The sequence below is a fragment of the Quercus lobata genome, chromosome 5 (assembly GCF_001633185.2).
Source record: "Quercus lobata isolate SW786 chromosome 5, ValleyOak3.0 Primary Assembly, whole genome shotgun sequence".
NCBI lineage: Eukaryota > Viridiplantae > Streptophyta > Magnoliopsida > Fagales > Fagaceae > Quercus > Quercus lobata.
The window spans coordinates 65503786-65523635 of record NC_044908.1 but is presented as its reverse complement, the minus strand read 5'-3'; the positions used below and the strand labels follow the sequence as shown (position 1 = coordinate 65523635).

Sequence of the window (19850 nt, the reverse complement as noted above, 5' to 3'; positions counted from 1 at the left end):
GTCCATTTCGATCTATTTCAATTTATTTGGTTTATTTCAATGTAGTTATTTATAGTTATTTAAGGATGTGAGAAGATAAGTTTAGGCTGAGATTAGACTTATTTTAATATTTGAATTATATATATATATAGATCTCAAACTCCAATAACTAATTATCAAATATAACAGCTTGTTGGTACCTTCAGGCTCGACGGATCTGGCTGGGGTCTGGGCTGCTGCGTCAATGGAGATCTGAGACAAGTCTAGATCAGGGAAGGAGGCCTTGACCTAACGGAGGCAGTCGTTGAAGCCGTCAGCAAAGCAACCGCCGAGCTCGTAAAGGAAGGCGTCGGAGTTATGAAACTCCGTTTTCCCTTCTTCCTTAGCCCAAAGGACTTGCTTCCTTAACAAGGAGATCTCCCCCTCCTTGTCCTTAAGCACATTTTTCAGCACCTTAGCTTGTCCCTCCGACTCTTCCAGGGCTTTCTTCGTCAAGTCAAGCTTCTTGATCTGCACCTCCCCTCAGGCCTCAAGCTCATGTAGCCCCGTTTCCACGATCTCAGCCCTCTCTTTCAAATGGTTAACCAACTTCTCTCAGGCCATGTAGCAGTCTATCAAGCCCTTCATCATTAGTACCCCTTGCAAAAATCAAAACAAGGTTAGAAATAAGGGTAAGACGGGAGAGAAAGAAGGACGAATACACACTTGAGCCAAGCTGAAGAGGCTTGTCTCCCCCATGGCCTCAGTTGCATGGTTGCCCAAGTTTTCATAATCATAGTCCTTAATGATGGACGAGAGCTGCCTGATAGCATACCATGAATCCTCGTGGAAGAGGGTGGGGCACTTCTTAGAGACGGGACCTTTAATCGTCATTAAACCCTTTCCTACCCCATGACGGGGCGGAGGAGGCAGCTTGGCAGTCGGAGGCGTCTCCTCGACGGTTGGACCAGTCACCACCTTTGGCTTCTTGGCAGGGCAATCAACTTTGTCTGTTGTTTTCCTTTTGATGAATGGCTTCAGTGGACCTGTTCCTTTAGGGGGCATGCCCTCCTCTTGCTTTTTCTTCGCCTATGCGGCGACCTGTTGGCATATGTAAGCCCTCCTCTTACCGTCTTCCATTTCTGTACCAAAGGAGATGGAAAGAAAGAGTTAGACAGAAAGCACTAAAAAGTTTTAAATTTTTTTTTTTAAAAAGGAATAGGCGACAGACTCACGTTGGCGTGCTTATGAGTCGTAGCAACGGGCAATAGCTATAGGCTTGGGACCCTCATAGTACCAGTGCAGGGTGTCCAAGGTGAAGATCTTCTCCAAAAACCTCCACTCTTCAAGGTTAACATCTAGACGGTCCTGAGCTGCAATAAGAGATGGTTAGACTAAAAAGTAAAACAGACAAAATAAATAAACGGGCAAATTTAAACAAGCAGAGGCCTACCAGACGGAGGCATTATACCCCAAGTTCTATCAATAAGGAGCATGTTCTCCCATTCATCAGGATGGCACATCCAGTTGTCTCCCTGGATGAAGAAGTACCAGTTCTTCCAATTTTAGTTAGAATTAAGAGTCTTGTACACTAGCCTGAGCAACGGCTTCCTTGGCAGGAAGCTGTAAATGCCCCTAGACTTGACAATCTTGGAAGGACGGTAACAATGGAAGAACTCCTCCACGGTTAGTTGACGTCTCCCTTTAGTTAGAACCCCATATAGCACCTCCGCACCAAGGAAGATTCTCCAAGCATTCAAAGCAATCTGGGTGACGGCTAGTCCTAGGTATTGGAATAAGTGATGGTGGAGAGCACTTAAAGGCTGTCTAAATCCTGCCTTGAACATTTGCTCATACACCACGACATCATCAGCACCATGGTAATAGCACTTTTCAAACTTAAAGGGTAGACGGATGGGGATGTCGATGGGAATCTAATATCTCCCCCGTAAGGTGTAAAAATGTTTTCTTTTAATGGTCGAGTTAAAATCGTTGACCGTCCACATGAGGGGAAGAACAAACTTCCTAAGGCCGTTAGGGCCAATGATGGATCTAATAGGAGATTCAACGTTCTCCTCGCAGTCTGAGTCTTCATTTTTCTTACTCTCTGACTCGTCCACGTCCAAATCCTCATCCTCCTCCTCGGAAGGTGAGTTGGCAGATGGAACTCTTTCAAAATAAGAGGCGCCGGGGTCGTCTTGACCTGACGGGTACACCTCATTGTAGCCCACTCCTTCACGAACACACGATTGTTCACTTGACGCTTCACTAGACATCTATTACACCTACATGTGATGGATAAACTCCTAAGACTCTACAGGTTTGCATATGCAAGGGACATACAGTACTTAAAGAAAACAAAGAAAAGAAAAATATACGTATAGGACGGAGAGCACTTACAAGTGTACGATGCAAAAAAGGGACGGAAACAGCATGGTGAACGGATGCGCTGAGGTGACTGAGTAACAGGTGACAGTGGCTCTCTGACACTAGAAAATGGTTGCGAAAAGTAGAAATGAAGGGGAGAAGCAACATATATATAAAAGAAACGGCATGGAAGACAAAGAGACACTTTGGTCTGAGTAACCAACCACTAAAATTGTGCCATGTGCCCCCCCAGCATTTATGACTCTTAACTGGCCCGTCAATCAAAACATGACTCCTTAGAAACTAGGTGAGATCGTCACTCCAGGTGTTCATCTGGGATACTAAGCAACAAACCCATAGAGTAAGGGGGCAGCTGATAGGGATAAATCCCAAGATTGATGAATCCAATCAATAGAGTTAGTCATAAGTGATAGTGTTGCCAAAGGAGATGGTCTAGATGGCCTAACAGTCAAAGAACTAATAGAGGGGATCGTATGTCGGACAGAAAGGCAGAAAAACGAACGGACCCTTCGAAGTAGACGGACTTAAGTAAGACGGGCAGATTCTTTGTAGAGAATGGATTCCAATGAGACGAACGGATGCAAGGGAGACAGATAGTGAAGCCACGTGGCACCCATGTGGCCTAAGTGGTCTCCAAGAAACCTAATATGGAAATGTCTTGCATCTCACGCCCAGAATCCCTACAAGGAAATAATCCCATGATATATGGGCATTAAAGAGGATATTCTCTACAAGGAAATACCTTCTCCATCAAGAAACGAAGGTCAACTCTATACCACTATAAAAACGCCAAAACCCTCACAAGCCAAGGTATGCGTAATTTTTTCCAGCTCTGGCACTCTAGAGTTGTAGAAATTCTCTCTAAATTAACTTTCGGAGGGTATTTGGCCGGTTCCACACTGGTACTCTCTGTAGGGTTTTCTTTGTTTCCGTCTCGCAGATTTTGTCCAGAGCACGTGAGGGCTACGCAATTCACTGACAATTTTTTGGCATCATCACCATATAAGATTTTGATGATTAAATATTTTACATTAATTAGAAACTGAATGTACATCGAGGTATTTTTATACAACATGAAAATAACCAAATCCCTAAAACTAACTCCAAACTATACTGATCTTCCCTCCAAAATCTGTTATGAACTATCCTAATCAGCAAAAGACACGTACCAATAATTACAACTACCTAACTATTACAAAACCTAAACTACAAGTAGTATTACAAAGATACAAGCTAAGCTACTGCCGTCTATGCAGAAGCAATTGTTCCAGTGCTCTGTTTTCTGCAGAAGCTCCAGCTTAGGTTCTTTGATCAACTCCAATTCAAGTACTTGGCTCACCTTTAATATGATCCTTCTGATAGGGTTTACAAATTTCAATTTCAAGTTGTTCTAACTCTTTACTCTTTAATTGCCTTTGACTTCTTTTAGGATTTTCCTTTTCAATTATAGTAATTGATTTTGAAAGCCGTGGTGAAAACTATGACAATAGTATGACACTTCATTCTTATTAAGATTAGATCTACTAATAGAGCAAGCAATATGTTGGGCCATCACTTAGGGCAATACAAATCCTGGCCTAAATGAAGTTTAATGAATACTATCAGTAATAGTGACCTTTATAGAAAGACGCCATAGTGGGTTACAGGTTACTTATGAAGAAAAAAAAAGGTGACAGTAGGAGATGTTATGCGATTTTTTAAAGAAGATTTATAACTGTATTGTCAACATATATTCAGGCTTCCATTGTATGCCAACATAATCTTCACTCCAAATTAAGATTTGACCTGCAATATTTTTTATCCTGAAAAACTTTATAAGAAATGCTAACCCTAGTGGTTATTGTTAAGTTTATATAAATGATTGCATCAGTGTCGATATGGTTACAAAAACGCGGCTGACCTTGAAGGCGTGGTTGCTGTCTATGCAAAAGCTGGAATACCTTTTGAAGTTATGTGGACAGATATAGATTACATGGATGGCTATAAGGACTTTACTCTTGATCAAAATCAACTTCCCGTTGGTCCAAATGCGAAAATTGTTGATACTGTTCAGTCTTCACCAAAATGGTTAGAAATATGTGCTCATCTTGGATCCTGGTATGTTTTACTTGACATGCAATTATTTTCTTCAGCCGTATTAGTACACGCAGATAACAAAATATTTCATTCTAATAGTCAATCTGAAATGGAATTAAAAATCTTGGTCTCAATTCCAAAAATTGTTGATATTTCAATTCCATAAAATGTTGATATCCCACGTTCCAAAAATTCTTATGCAAAATTTTAAAAAGTTGGTGTTAAGTGGGTTTTTTATGCAAAATTTCAAAATTTTAATACTCCAACCCCCACTCAATCAAACTCCAGGCTTTGTCCCTACCACTGATAGCATACTCTCAAGCCTATGTTTAAGATGAACATGACTACAACTGATCATGCATTATGGTGCTCACATCCACTAAAACACAAAGAAAAGATAGTGTGTACATGGTTTTATATGAGAAAATTTGGATGCCTTTAGACTTATAGGAAAAAAAAAAAAAATGAGAGGGAGGGGACAATTATAGATGGTTTATCCTTTTTGGTTGGGAAAAAATATAGAAAAGATTTTAGTTTCTCCCATTTGTGTTTGGTTGGGAGTATAAAAGTAGAAAGATGGAAATTTTTTTTGTTTAGTTGAGAAGAAAAATGGGAGGATAGAAAATCGAGTTTGTATATATTTACACTTATATCCCTATTACATATTTTTTTGAGCTAACATTAATTTTTTTAAAGTATATAAAATAAATACACACTTTATTATAAAATTTCTGGATAAAAAAAATTACAATGTCAATAAAAAAAACAATTCAATGAAGAAGAATAAAAAAAAATAAGTATGACTATCAAATATTAATTAACTACAACCATATCCCAAAAAATTAAAAATATTCTTCAATTCAATTAAAAAAAAAGAGGCATCCATATTAAAAAAAAGAAAAAGAAAAACAAGAGATAGAAGCGAAGAGAGGAAGCGGAAGGTAGAGGTAAGTAAAAAAAAAAAAAAAATGAAAAGGAGTTAGAAGTTATTAGAAGTGAAGGAAAAAAAAAAGAAAGAGAAAGATTCGTAGAAAGGAAAGCAATAGCTGACCGAAAAACAAAAAATAAAAGAAAAAGGAAAGAATTCGAAAGTGAATAAGGCTTCGTTTGGGAGTTCATAAGGGAATAGAATGGAATGATTATAAAGGAATGGAATGGAATGTATTTAAGTAAGGAGAAGGAATGGAAAAGAATGAAATGGAATGGAATTAAGTAACCTTGAAAATGAATAGAATGTAAGTAATCTTGTTTGGGAGTAATATGGAGGGAATAAAATGGAATCATTTTATGACAATATTATTATTAGACCCCTATTTTAAAATAAAAGATTGAATATATAAGGGTGTTTTGGGAGTTTTAGTAAAAAAATTATTAAATCTAATTTCATCTCCTATCATTCCTCCCAATTTTGGGGGGAATGAAAATTTGAGATTTTAAGGGAATAAAGAGGAATGAGTGTTCTCTCTTACCCATTCTATTCTCTCTCACTTGAACTCTCAAATAAGGAAATGGACTTTCCATTCCCTCCATTAAAACTCCCAAACAAGGGAAGGGAATAATATTCTAAAATTATTCTTTTCATTTATTTCTATTTCATTCCATTCCCTCCTCCCAAACGAGGCATAAAGAAAGCAGGAGGAGCGGAAAAAAAAATGGTAGATTCCACTAACATATCCTGAGGTTTGGGCAAATACTAATTAGGTCAAACACATTTCAAAATTGGCCAATTTGGTCCTTAAAGACAATTTAATCTCTATCCCCGTTACCCTCCATTACTCAGTTTTCCTTTTCTTTCTCAAACATCTCTTTTCATTCTCTCTCTCTCTCTCTCTCTCTCTCTCTCTCTCTCTCCCTACTCTCTCTGTTCCAACACTCTCTGTTTCTCTCAGGCCTTTCTTCTCTCTCATCCCTCTCTCTCCAAGACGACCCTTCTCTATGACTCACCCTTTCATTGTCTCTTTCTTCTCTTAGGCAACAACAGTGGTGTGCTCTCAAGTAACGACAGTGGTGGGTTTGTTGTGGGTTTTTGAGTTTTTTTATTCAAATTTTGTGGCTAGTGGTGGTGGTGGGTTCCAATCTAGGGTAGATTTGTAGTGAAGTGGTTGTGGGTTCTGATGTTATGGGTTTTTTGAATTTGGGTTTTGTTAAAGGATTTGGGTTTTGCTGGGGTTTATGGCCAGTGATGGTGGGTTTCAATCTAGGGTGGATTTTCAGTGGGGGTGGTGGTGGGTTTGTTATGGATTTGGGTTTTGTTGCGTTGGGTTTGGTTGGGTTTTGTGGCCGGTGGTGGTTTTTGGTGGCAATGGTAGTGGTAATGGGTTATGATATAGGGTGGATTTGCAGTGGGGTTGGTGGTGGGTTTGCTATGGGTTTTTTGGATTTGAATTTTTGTGTAAGGATTTGGGTGGGTAAAATTGGGATGTTAGTTAGCTGTGGCTGTGGTTATGGTTATGGCTAATCTGAGATTAGAGAGATTGGGATGACTAAAGAGAGGAGAGAAGGGATGCAAGAAGAGTGAGTCACCTTGAGAAGAGAGAGAAATTAATAGAGTGTAATGTAATTAGGGATTAAATTGTCTTTAAGGACCAAATTGGTCAATTTTGAAATGTCTTGAACCTAGTTGGTATTTGCCCAAACCTTAGGGTATGCTAGTGGAATTTACCAAAAAAAAAAAAAAAAGGAAGAACAAACAAAGAAGCAGCAAGAAGCAAGGACCAAATAGTATTTTTACATGCACACAAGTTTTCTCTCTATTTTGGAGAGATTGTAATTTGGTTGGCCCGGAAAAAGAAAATATTTGGGCTCCATCAGTTTTCCCTCCCCCCCAAAAAAAAACCAATCAACAAATCCAAAGGTAAAATTTTTCATAAAAAATTAATAAATGACATGACAAGGAGAAAAAATGGTAGTGGAAAAAGACTTTTTAACTTATATATCATAAGTTTATGTTATTGTTTTGTTTTAAGACCCCCCCCCCCCAAAAAAAAACCAATCAACAAATCCAAAGGTAACAAAATTTTTCATAAAAAATTAATAAATGACATGACAAGGAGAAAAAATGGTAGTGGAAAAAGACTTTTTAACTTATATATCATAAGTTTATGTTATTGTTTTGTTTTAAGAAAATGTTTTATTTGGTTGGAATAAAGATATTAAAAATTGTAAAATCCAATTGTATTAATCAAAACCATTCATGAAATAAAATTCTATATTTTCTAATGTTATAATTATTTTTGATAACTTTTTTTAATTTTTATAAATTTATTTTAATTTTTTTAATATCCTTTTTAAAATTTATAATATTTATTTATACTTTAAATTTTTTATAAAATTATTGATATCATTATCATGGTATTTCAGTGTTAATTAATCAATATAAAAAAGCAACAACTTGTTTGTCTTAGCTTAAAAGGTCGGGCACAAGAGTACATCCAGTATAAAACTACAAATTGCAAAAGGCTCCAGGACCCAAGCGAATCATCTCTCATTATAGAAAACAGGAACAATGAAGAAAAAAAATAAAGCAATAGCTTTATCTTATCCTCAACATCATCATCAACAAAACCACACTCTACTTTTCTTCTTCTTCTGTATCTTGGTTTGTTACTTTCCCCGCTCAAACGGCAGATTAGAAGAAAAAGATGCAGTCCCAGTTGGGCATGGATACAGAATTCGATCCGTGTTTATTGATCCCTCCGGCAAATCATTGACCGCATATCTTGGCCTCATTAACAGCTCCTCCATTTTTGGGCCAGACATTCAGAATCTCAACTTCATTGCCAGGTATGCTCGCTTATATGCTATTGCTCTCTGTGCATTATCTCCAAAAATCTGCTCATCATATTCATATTCATTTTATCTTATCACCGTTGAATTTTTTGGGATTATCAATGCTGTGGAGCCACGTAAGCATGTGAAATCTGAATAACGATAATTCTCGTACGCGAATAATCCAAACTCTTATTTTCATAGCCGGCTCACCAAAGACTCTAGTGTCAGTCAATAGTCACATGCCATAGATAGTCAAATAACTAGTGGATGAAAAGTGAAAACACTCAAGTAAATAGTGGAGGATGAGTTATATATATCATAAATAAATAGTGGAGGATGAGTTATATATATCATAAATATATATATATATATATATATAATCTTAGATTATATGTGTGAATCTCCTTTTTGGAGAGTGAAGTAACTGTCGCGCCAAAAATGTATTATTATTTTATCTAATATTTATAATTGAAATGCAAGATTTAGGTATAGTATCTCATTTTTGATTAAAATGTTAAGTATACTATCTAAAAAATATAATATACTCCACTTATGGTCTTATAAATCAATTTTATACACAATTTATTATTTTGATAAATTAAACCTATATTTTAAAGAAAATTTTGGAAATTACCATAAATTTTAGTATATAAACTTTACAAATTGATGTGTCAATGAATATGATTAATGCAATTTAAACACCAAAAGCCCACCAAATAAATGAATGATTGAATTATTATTATTATTTTTTTATTTCAATTAATGACACAACAATTTGTAAGCTCTATATAATAAAATTTATAATATTTGTGAAATGCTAAAAATACTGCAAATTTTACTATATAAAACTTATAAACTGATGTGATAATGAGTGCGATTGTTGAACTTCAACCACTTAAAAAAAATGAATGTTGGAATTATGAAAAATGCTAAAGTTATACTAAAAACTTTAATTAAAACTTTAATTAATAATTTTTAAATTATAAAAAGATAAATTGTTGCCAATTAGTTATGTCTATATTTAACTTTGATCATGTTAATAAGTTTTTATAATAATTTTAATAATGATGATAATTTTACGCACAATTTGTCTAATAAATAATATTTAAATATTAAAAGTAATTTACATATAATGATAATTCTCCTGCACTATTAGATTATCTTATCACAGAATATTGTAGCATGTGAAATCAGAACAATGATAATAGGGCATCACGTGATAATACTTTTTTGGGATTATCAGTGCATCACGTGTCTAAGAATTTTTTTTTTTTTTTTTTTTTTGATAATCGTGTCTAAGAATATTTTAAATAAAGAGGCATATTGACAGGTGGATCATTTAATGATTGAACGATGAGGATTAAAGCTACTCTTAGAGCATCCACATCTGGGGATGTAAACATTTGCAAAATACAAAAAGCAACTAATTTTACATATTTTATCCCAAAATTTTTTCACATTAGTCATTCTAAAACTATGCATATTTACATATTTGCTACAGTAACCGTACATGTATACATGATTACTATAGGTGTGTATCCTATTATTTTATTAATTTCCCATTTCGTTCTCTTTTTTCTCCCTCTTCTCTATCTACAAAAGAGACTCAGACTTCTTCTCTCCCTTATCATCTTCCTCTTCCTCTGATACACACAAACACACGTACACAGCCAAACCAACATAGAGACGCACAAAAACACACCGACCATTTGATGCTTGTGGATCGGTGCTGCAACGGAGATTGAAGCTTGTTGGCGATGGAGATCCGTTAAAACAACGAAAACCCAAAATCAACCCAAAATCCATAGAAAATCAATTCAAAATTAAACCATTAACTAGGGCTGTCTAAACAACCCGCAGATCCGACCCACCCGGTCAAACCGACCGGACCCGAACCGTCCTCCGTCCGATCCGACTCCTTCGGCGGTCGGCGGCGGGTCCTTACTTTCCAAAACCGATTCCGGCGGATCGGGTGCGGGTCTCTTCCTCCAATACCCGAGCCACCCGACCCGACCGCCATATCAATGGGTTTAAAGGTCTGAAGCTTGTTAACGTTTCTCATTCCAGTCCTTGCTTTCCAAAGTCATCCTCTCACTCTCAGTTCTTACCCTTCGCCGATCCAACCGCCGATGTTTACCCTTCGCCGATCGTCGTCGTCGATATATGCCTCTCCATCGTCGATCTCTGCCTCTTCGTCGTTGATTTGTGCTCTTCGTCCACAACGTCCCAGCTCGTCTTCGCCTCCATCTCTCAGATTCAATCTTTCTATTTCATCTCTTAGGTTCGGTTATCTGTGGATTTGTGGATCTGTTATTTGGGTTTTTGTTCTTTGGATGTGTGGATCTGTTCTTTGGGTTTGTAGATCTTCTCTTTGGGTTTGTAGATCTGTTGATTTTGTTCTTCAGGAATCAAACCACTGAAGTTTGATTTTTGTTCTGTTGATTTTGGTTCTTCAGTGTTTGTTACAATTTATTTCGGTCGAAATCAACTCCGACCGCCGCCCACCCGAGTCCGATCCGACTCGACCGGTGGCTTTTCGCAGTCGGCGGCGGGTCTGGAATTTCTCCACTTGATCTGATCGGGTCGGTTGCGGGTTGGGTACAAACCCGACCCGGACCGACCCGTGGACAGCCCTACCATTAACTGAAAACCCATAACCCAAACTCAAAATCAAAATCAAATACAAACCTAATGGTGGTACGGACTTAAGGGATCTGAGAATTAAGGAGAGAGATGAGGGATTTGAGATGTAGAGACTTTAATGAGGTTCTGCTCTCAGATGAAGAGAAGAGGGGTGGAGATCGCTCTGAAATCCGTAACCCCTCTTTTCTCCCTAAATGCATGTGGAGCCGATGATTTCCTTATGTTTCAATTGTCTTCATCTTGATTTTCATCATTTCTCTCCCTTGTAGCTTTCGAATTGTCAAAAAAAGAAAAAAGAAAAAAAAGATGTAGAGACTTTGAGGGATTAGAAAGAGGCAGAGACTTTGAAGAATGAATTTATGGGTTAGGGAAAAGAGAGAGGCAGAGAGTTTGAGGGTTAGGGATAAGTAGAATAATATATATATATATATATATATATATATATAATAGAGTGTATAATAGATAAACTAATGTGGGTATTTTGTAAAAATGAGTGTAAAATAGAAAAGTGTGTTTTTTCTTGTAAAATATACTGAAATTATGCACCATTTGATGCGGTTGCTCTTAGTGCCACTATCAGATTACATTTTCACCATTTATTAGAGTATCTTCCAATTATCTACTAAACTTGCAAAAGCCAAATCAGTTCTCTGTTAAGAAGATCTTTGCCGCGATGGTACTCCATAAGTATAAATGTTTGTGGGGTGTGAGAGTTAAAAGTCACGGTTCAAGTCCCTAGAAGAGAGCTTCACACATTTATTTACTTAGATTATGATAAAGTAGAATTTTTAACCTGTATAAAAAAATTATAATAAAAAAAGTGTTGCTAGTGCATATATTGGCTCTTCCATTTCCAAAGGCTACTTCATCCTTTGTAATACAGATCAAGTTTTCCATTTTGTTCCATTAAAAAAAAAAAGTCTTGCATCTTGTTTTGGAATTTTGGTTCGCCACCTGTCTCTGCCATGGTGCAATTGGTGTTCTACTTTTATGCTTGGTTTTGTGTTGTGCACAAGAACTTTGCCCGACCTTACCAAAACCTATCAAACTAGAACGCTTCTCAGTTTTAGCGATCGAATAGGAGGTTTTTGGTTAAAGTTACTTTTTCCTTCATTTTCGATTATATTAGTGTCTGGTTCTCGGTTTAACCGATTGGTCCAGTCATTTAACAGTATATTATTTTTCGATGGTTGAACCTTTATGGACTGAAAAAAAAATGTAAATTACAGTAGTTTTATGTAATTAAAGTTGTAAGCTTTTTTTTAAATTATTCGCTAATTATTGTTTGCATGCTAAGCAATACATTATTGTACACAATCTATTTTTTTTTTTTTTTTTTGGATAAAAAACTGAAATTCCATTAACATAAACTAGAAACAAGTACATTAGTTGAGAGAGTACGTTCTAAGAAATAAGGGCTCTCCTCAATCCAAACAACATATTTCTCAACACCCTGAGCATGTTTTGCTCACAAGTGGGCTACCTGATTACCTTTCCTACCATGTGAAATAGAAAATCTACGAAAAGCACTTAACAGAGAACTAATTCCATACACAACTGATGTAATCGAAGATGGAGGAGGAGAAATGCCAGCAATAGCATTTGAAACCATAACAGAATCTCCCTCAAGAACAATCTCATGAAATCCCATATCTTTAGCAAATGTAATGCCCAATTCATAAGCTTTTGCTTCGACGTCCAAGGATCCCAGATGCTGATTTAGCTTCATTGACAAAGCTCCCATGGACAAACTCCATTGAAATCATGTTTTGATAATCAAAACATGATTTCAATTATAATTGTGAAATTGTTTTACAATTATAATTAAAATTGTGTTGGCAAAACACTATTTCAATCTACTGCCCATAGAGAGTGTATCTATTATTTGACATGCATTCAAATTTTAATGGTTCTAATACACAAGAGCACCAGACTCAAGATAGTTCCATAAATATATTATAATGTAAGTGGACGGGCAGACCCCAGCACACCTCTCATAATGGATGGGCACAAATTGGGTCGCATCGGTTCGGGCTAGGAGGGCTACCGGGTTTTTTTTTTTTTTTTTGGCACAGCCTGATCTAGACACTCATAATTAACACAATAATTTTAGCTGATCGGTTGCTGTTTTGTCCACAGCTTTGAAACCAAGGATCGGCTGAGAATTCAAATAACAGACTCCGACCACCGCAGATGGGAGATCCCACAAGACATCATCCCGCGCCAAACCCACTCCCCACTGCACCACTCTCTCCCCGAAACTCCGTCATCTCCACCCCATTCCACCACCTCCTACTTCCTCTCCGACCCCAACTCCGACCTCACCCTCACTCTCCACACCACCTCTCCCTTCACCTTCTCCATCACCCGCAAATCCACAAACGACACGATCTTCGACACCGCCTCCACTCCCTTCATCTTCAAAAACCAGTACATCGAGCTCTCTTCCTCGCTCCCCAAAACCAAGTCCTCACTCTATGGCCTTGGCGAGCACACCAAGCGGTCCTTCAAGCTTGTTCCCGATGACACTCAGACGCTCACTTTGTGGAACGCCGATATCGGCAGTGCTAATCTTGATGTCAATCTTTATGGGTCGCACCCGTTTTACATGGACGCTAGATCATCATCATCATCACCGGCCATTCAAAGTCATGGTGTTTTGCTGTTGAATAGTAATGGGATGGATGTGATATACAGTGGTGATAGGATTACGTATAAGGTGATTGGTGGGGTTATTGACTTGTACTTTTTTGCTGGGCCATTGCCGGAGTTGGTGATGGAGCAGTATACGGAACTCATCGGCCGCCCTACGCCTATGCCTTATTGGTCCTTTGGTAACTTCTCTCTTCTCTCTGCTCTTGTCTTGTTTGCCTTTTTATATATTGTGAATAGAAAAATGCTGAAGACTCCGTGATAGAGTTCTTAAAATCTTATCAATTTAGTTTCAAATGAGTAGATTGGATTGTAATAGTCAACATTCTTTTTAATATTGATGTATGGTCAAATCACTCAAATCTAATAAATTGTTTTAAGAATGAATGCATAAACATATTAAGAACTCTACAGTAGTGGAGTTACTATAAAAACTGTACAGAATCTTAATTCGTGATTCTTATGATTGGAATTATGAATTTACAACATCACCTTCATATATCATGTCATATGTAATACCTTCTTTAACATTTTATTTTATTTTTAAATATTGGTAAATTATACATGCAACCCATAGTGCCATCACTTTTGACTCCAAAATAACTCAATTCCATCTAGTTAAGAGCTAATGGTCCGTTTGGATTGAGGGAGAGGGAGGGAGAATAGAGTAGATTTAGTCCAAAATTAGCTTAATTTTAGCCAACTCTACTCTACTCTCCCTCCTTTCCCCTTCCATCCAAACAGGCCCTAAAATAAGAATGTCATTAGATGTTTTTTTTTTGATAAGTACACTTCAACATTAGATGTGTTTAGCATATGTGATAATGAACTTCTTTTTGCAATCAACAAAGGAGTAGCATGCCTGGCAAGGTGTGCATCATGATCCCATATCCATGTGTGACCCAAAACATAAAAGTGACAAAGCTTAAGAGACAGTACATTGTACATAAGTGTTTCTTTAAGCTTGCTTCTTTCAATTGTGAAGGCACAATTTATCAACATTTAATATTATATTAGTGATACATATCATATGATAAGGATCCAGATGTTAATCTACTTCTATTCTTAATTTCTGCACCGCTCTCTTAGATACTGCATTATTATAATTCCCAATGTCAATTCCAAAGTTAGGTAGTGGTTGACTTGAACATCTTGTTTGGTGACTGTAAAAAGTAGATGAATGATACCTATCATAACCTCACCATCTAGATCTAGGTAATTAAAGTTAACTTTCAAGTTAGCATCAGGGGGTTCACAAATCTCATTTTCAAGTTGTTTTAACTCTTTACTTTTTAATTGCCTTTTGACTTCTTTTAGGATTTTTTCTTTTCAATTATAGTAAAATTGATTTTGAAAGACATGGTCAAAACTGACAAGTGTGACACTTCATTCTGAATTTAAATCTACTACTTCTTTAGAATGAAGAAGAATTTCAGAGCAATAAAATATATGTTGGGCCATCACATAGGGCAATACAATTCCTGACCAAATTCAAGTTTAATGAATACTACTAGTAATAGTCACCTTTATAGAAAGATGCCATATGTAATCCTATTGGGTACATAGTGGGTTAAAGAGTATGACATTAGAAGATGTTATGTGAATTTGAAAAATAAATGTGTGACATTAGAAGATGTTATGTGAATTTGAAAGAAAACTTTTTGATGGACCAATTGAAAAGATTGATTTCTGTAATGCGTTGTTCTTTTCTAAAGTTAATTTTAGGACATTCCCTTATATTCAGGCTCAACTGTATGCCAATAATCCTCACTCCAAATTAGGATTTGACCTGCAATGTTTTTATCGTGACGTAGTTTATAAGAAATGCTAACCTGAGTGGTTATTGTTAACTTTGTGTAAAGGATTTCATCAGTGTCGATATGGTTACAAGAATGTGGCTGACCTTGAAGGCGTGGTTGCTGGCTATGCAAAAGCTGGTATACCTCTTGAAGTTATGTGGACAGATATTGATTACATGGATGGCTATAAGGATTTTACCCTTGATCCCATCAACTTCCCGTTGGACAAAATGCAAAAATTTGTTGATACTCTTCATCAAAATGGTCAGAAATATGTGCTTATCTTGGATCCTGGTATGTTTTACTTGACATATAATTGGTTTCTTCAGCTTTAACTATTCTCACTCTCTTATTTGATGTAAAAATGTGTTGTTTTACAGGTATCAGTGTGAATAAGACATATGGAACCTACATTAGGGGGATGCAAGCTGACGTGTTCATAAAACGTGATGGTGTCCCTTACTTGGGACAAGTTTGGCCTGGCCTAGTCTACTTTCCTGATTTTTTAAATCCAGTTAGTGAAGTATTTTGGGGTGGTGAGATAAAAAGATTTCAAGATATTCTTCCCTTCGATGGTCTTTGGCTTGACATGAATGAGATTTCTAACTTTATAACTTCTCCTCCTACTCCAACTTCTACTCTTGATGACCCTCCCTACAAAATTAACAATGCTGGAGTTTCGCGGCCCATTAATAATAGTACTGTCCCTGCAACATCCTTACACTGGGGTAACATTACAGAGTATAATGCCCACAACCTATATGGACTCCTAGAGTCCAAATCCACTAATGCAGCCTTAATCAATGTGACTGGTAAAAGGCCATTTATACTTGCCAGGTCAACTTTTGTAACCTCTGGCAAGTACACGGCACACTGGACTGGAGACAATGCTGCTACATGGAATGATTTGGCATATTCAATTCCAGGAATTTTGAATTTTGGACTTTTTGGCATCCCAATGGTTGGAGCAGATATATGTGGTTTCTCAAGAAATACTACTGAAGAACTTTGTGGGCGTTGGATTCAGGTAAAAATTGATAGATGTAAAAATGATTAATTGATGTTGTACTCTTTTTTCTTTTCTTTTTTTCTGTTTTTTTTCCTCAAGCTTTTACTTAGCTTTTGATATGATATTTTACTGTTTTGTAGACTTGTTGTAGATAAAGGGAGTGTATGACCTGATTTTGCGAAGCACTCCCCCCCCCCCCCCCCCCCCAGCTTCTGCTTTCTTTATTGAGTAAAATATATTTTGTTTTTCCTATCAAAATATATATATATATATATATATATATTGTTCTCACTAACTTTAGACTTGTTGCTCTTTGAACCATATATTTCTAATTTGAGTAATTTTGATCCCTACAAATTTAAATTGTTGTCAATCTAGTCCTACTGTTCAGCTCTGTTAATTAAGTGCCATTAAGTGTCATATGATCTGTATACACCCATATCAAGTGCACAAGTCTCAACATTCACCTGTCATTAACAAAGGTAGAGAAGAAGGGTTAGAGGGCACTTGCAGGACAGACTTAGTGGAGGAGGAAGGGGTTGGTGCTGTTCTTTTGCTGTGGTCAAAATAGGCCTTGACATGAGTGGTGAGGGTGTTGGACTTACTATGGCGCCTCTTCTATTCATACTCAATTGGGATGAAGAAACTCTGAATACTAGCTATGGATCTTTTCATTATGGTCGTGCAATATTTATTGATCTAAAGGTTACTGTTGGTGGGTAGTGAATTGTGAAACATATATCTTTGTCGGACAGTTTGTATAGTAAGGGTGTATGTGAGTGAGGTTGATGGTTGGTGGCTGTGGGTTGAGCACCTGATCTTGGTGTGTGCTTTCTGGAATATTATGTTGCTCGAATCTGGGGATCCCAATGAACTTCCCTATGAAGCAGATGGGGATGATGATGAAGAAGAAGAATTCCTCTGCTCTCTTGAGAAACAAAAAAATTACATGATTTTTTTTCACAATATTACAATTTTATTTACCCTTTTTTGCTTAAAACATTTTCACCAAATTGATATGACTTTGATTTCTTATGTAGTCATGTGACACTTAATGGCATTTAGTGAATAGAGTTAGGCTGAAGGACTATATTGACAATAATCCAAAGCTTTAATGATTATATGATATAAATTAACTATAGGGAGTTAGGGACCAAATTGATTGTTTGTTAATTTTGATGAGAAACGAAAATGTATTATAGCTGTTTTAATTATATTGTTTGCTTGTTATTTTATAAGAAGTGATGCTTCCAATGTTTGTATAACATTGGTGGTTAACTCTCTCTCCCTCTATGCATGTTTATCTTTCTGATTTTTTAATGTCATTTTGTAGAAATATATTGAATATATTTACAAGTGCTGCTTATTATTTGATTGAATATATTTATGCACCTAATATCTGTATTTGGTCCAAATGCAGCTAGGGGCCTTCTATCCCTTCACAAGAGATCACTCTGAGAAGTATTCTATTCGTCAAGAACTCTACCTTTGGGATTCAGTTGCTGCAACAGCTAGGAAGGTGCTTGGGCTTCGCTATCGGCTTCTCCCCTACTTTTACACATTAATGTATGAAGCACACCAAAGAGGAACCCCCATTGCACGACCCCTTTTTTTCTCTTTCCCTCAAGATATCAACACTTATGAAATCAGTACACAATTTCTGATTGGTAAAGCCGTAATGGTCTCACCAGTATTGAAGTCAGGAGCTGTTTCAGTTGATGCATACTTCCCTGCAGGAAACTGGTTTGACCTCTTTAACTACTCCCATTCGTTGAGTGTTAAATCAGGAAAGTATATCAAGCTTGATGCACCACCTGATCATATAAACGTGCATGTTCGGGAAGGTAATATTCTGGCTATGCAAGGAGAGGCCATGACAACACAAGCAGCTCGGAAGACTGCATTCCAACTCTTGGTAGTTGTCAGCAATAGTGGAAATAGCAGTGGAGAAGTTTTCTTGGATGATGGTGAGGAAGTGGAGATGGGAGGAGTGGATGGGAAATGGAGTTTAGTGAGATTTTATGGTGGAATAATAGGGAATAAAGTATCAGTTAAATCACAAGTTGTGAATGGAGGTTTTGCATTAAGCCAAAAGTGGATCATAGATAAAGTGATTTTCATAGGATTAAAGAAGGGTAAGAGATTGAAGAGATATGAACTAGAAACTACAAATGGAACAAACTTGAATGGAAACTCAGTTATAAAGGAAAGCTTCGACAGCTTGGGATTTCTTACTGTAGAGGTCTCAAAATTGTCACTTCTTATAGGAAAGGAGTTCAAGTTGGAGGTAAACTTCTGAAATAGTGAGACAACTCGTAAGAGAATAAGTATCAGTTGCACTCAACTGTCATAACTGTTTGAAATTGTGTTGCTGGAAAAAATCGCTATTTTAATAAATTTCTAAGTAATAATTGGAGTCTTTTGGGTTAAAATTGCAAAATTTAAAGTTAATTTGCGTTATAGCCATTGTTCGAAGTTAATTGCGAAACTGAGGAGAGAGACTGAATTTCGGCAATGGCGTTGCCGAAATTCAGCCAAAAAAGCAGGAGAGAGAATAAGGATACCGAAATTCAACCAGAAAGCAGGAGAGAGGAGAGAGAATAACAAAAAAGTAGGAGAGAGGAGAGAGAATAACCATTGCCGAAATTGTTGGGGAAATTTTTTTTTTTTCCCCCCACAATTTCGGTAATCCCATTGCTGTTTTTTATTTATTTATTTATTATTATTTATTTACATTTACGGCAACGCTATTGCCGAAATAGGGGGAAATTATTTAATTTTTCCTCAATTTCGACAGTGCCATTGCTGAAATTGTGGGAAAGAAAGGAGAAAAGGATTACGGCAATAGCGTTGCCGTAAATATGAGAAAAAAAGAAAGAAAAGAAAAGTACAAAAGGATTAAAAATAAAAAATAAAAATAAAAAGGAGAGAAAACGGCAATTGGATTGCCGAAAATGTGGGAAAAAATAATTTCCCAATTTCGGCAGTGCCATTGCTGAAATTGTGGGAAAAAAAAAAAAGAAGAAAAATTGTGGTAATGGTATTGTCGAAATAGGGGGAAAAAAATTTGTGACAAATTAATTATGGCAATGGTATTGTCGAAATAGGAAAAAAAATTTTGTGACAATCTAATTGCCGAAAATGTGAGAAAAAAAGAATTGTGGCAATGGTATTGCCGAAATAGAGGAGAGAGATATAAAAAAAGTACGCGTATTATTCTTTCAATATATTTTTGACTGAACCAGTTTGGTTTGTCACGTTCTTTTAGAAATAGATAAGGATAGATTCAAGTACACTGGTACATTGAATCTTTTTCTAAAGTGCACGCTGTAAACAAAAACAAAAAAAAAAAGTACATAGATTCTTATAGAACGAAAAAATGACTAATGTGCACGCTGTAAACAAAAAAAACAAAGAAAGTACGGATTCTTACCATAGAAAAGAAAAAATGATTGATGTGCACACTATAAACCAAAAAAAGTAAAGAAAGTACCTAGATTCTTACAATATAGAAGAAAAAAATTATTGATGTGTACACAGTAAACCAAAAAAGC

The 19850-nt window shown here is 36.5% G+C and overlaps 1 protein-coding gene across 1 annotated transcript; it reads left to right on the top strand.

The window, feature by feature from the left end:
* Positions 1-7829: 7829 nt before the first annotated feature.
* LOC115991814 (alpha-glucosidase-like) lies at positions 7830-18718 on the top strand. Its single transcript, XM_031115752.1, has 5 exons — positions 7830-8205; positions 12976-13670; positions 15351-15581; positions 15668-16314; positions 17717-18718. Exons 1-5 carry the CDS (start codon positions 7928-7930, stop codon positions 18593-18595), a joined length of 2730 nt encoding a protein of 909 aa, XP_030971612.1. The 5' UTR covers positions 7830-7927; the 3' UTR covers positions 18596-18718.
* The last annotated feature ends 1132 nt before the right edge of the window (positions 18719-19850 follow it).

Coding starts and splice junctions, on each gene's coding strand:
- LOC115991814 (XM_031115752.1), top strand. CDS start 7,928: ATGAAGAAAAAAAATAAAGCAATAGCTTTATCTTATCCTCAACATCAT. Junction 8,206..12,975: donor AATCTCAACTTCATTGCCAG/GTATGCTCGCTT, acceptor TTTTGTCCACAG/CTTTGAAACCAAGGATCGGC. Junction 13,671..15,350: donor TATGCCTTATTGGTCCTTTG/GTAACTTCTCTC, acceptor CTTTGTGTAAAG/GATTTCATCAGTGTCGATAT.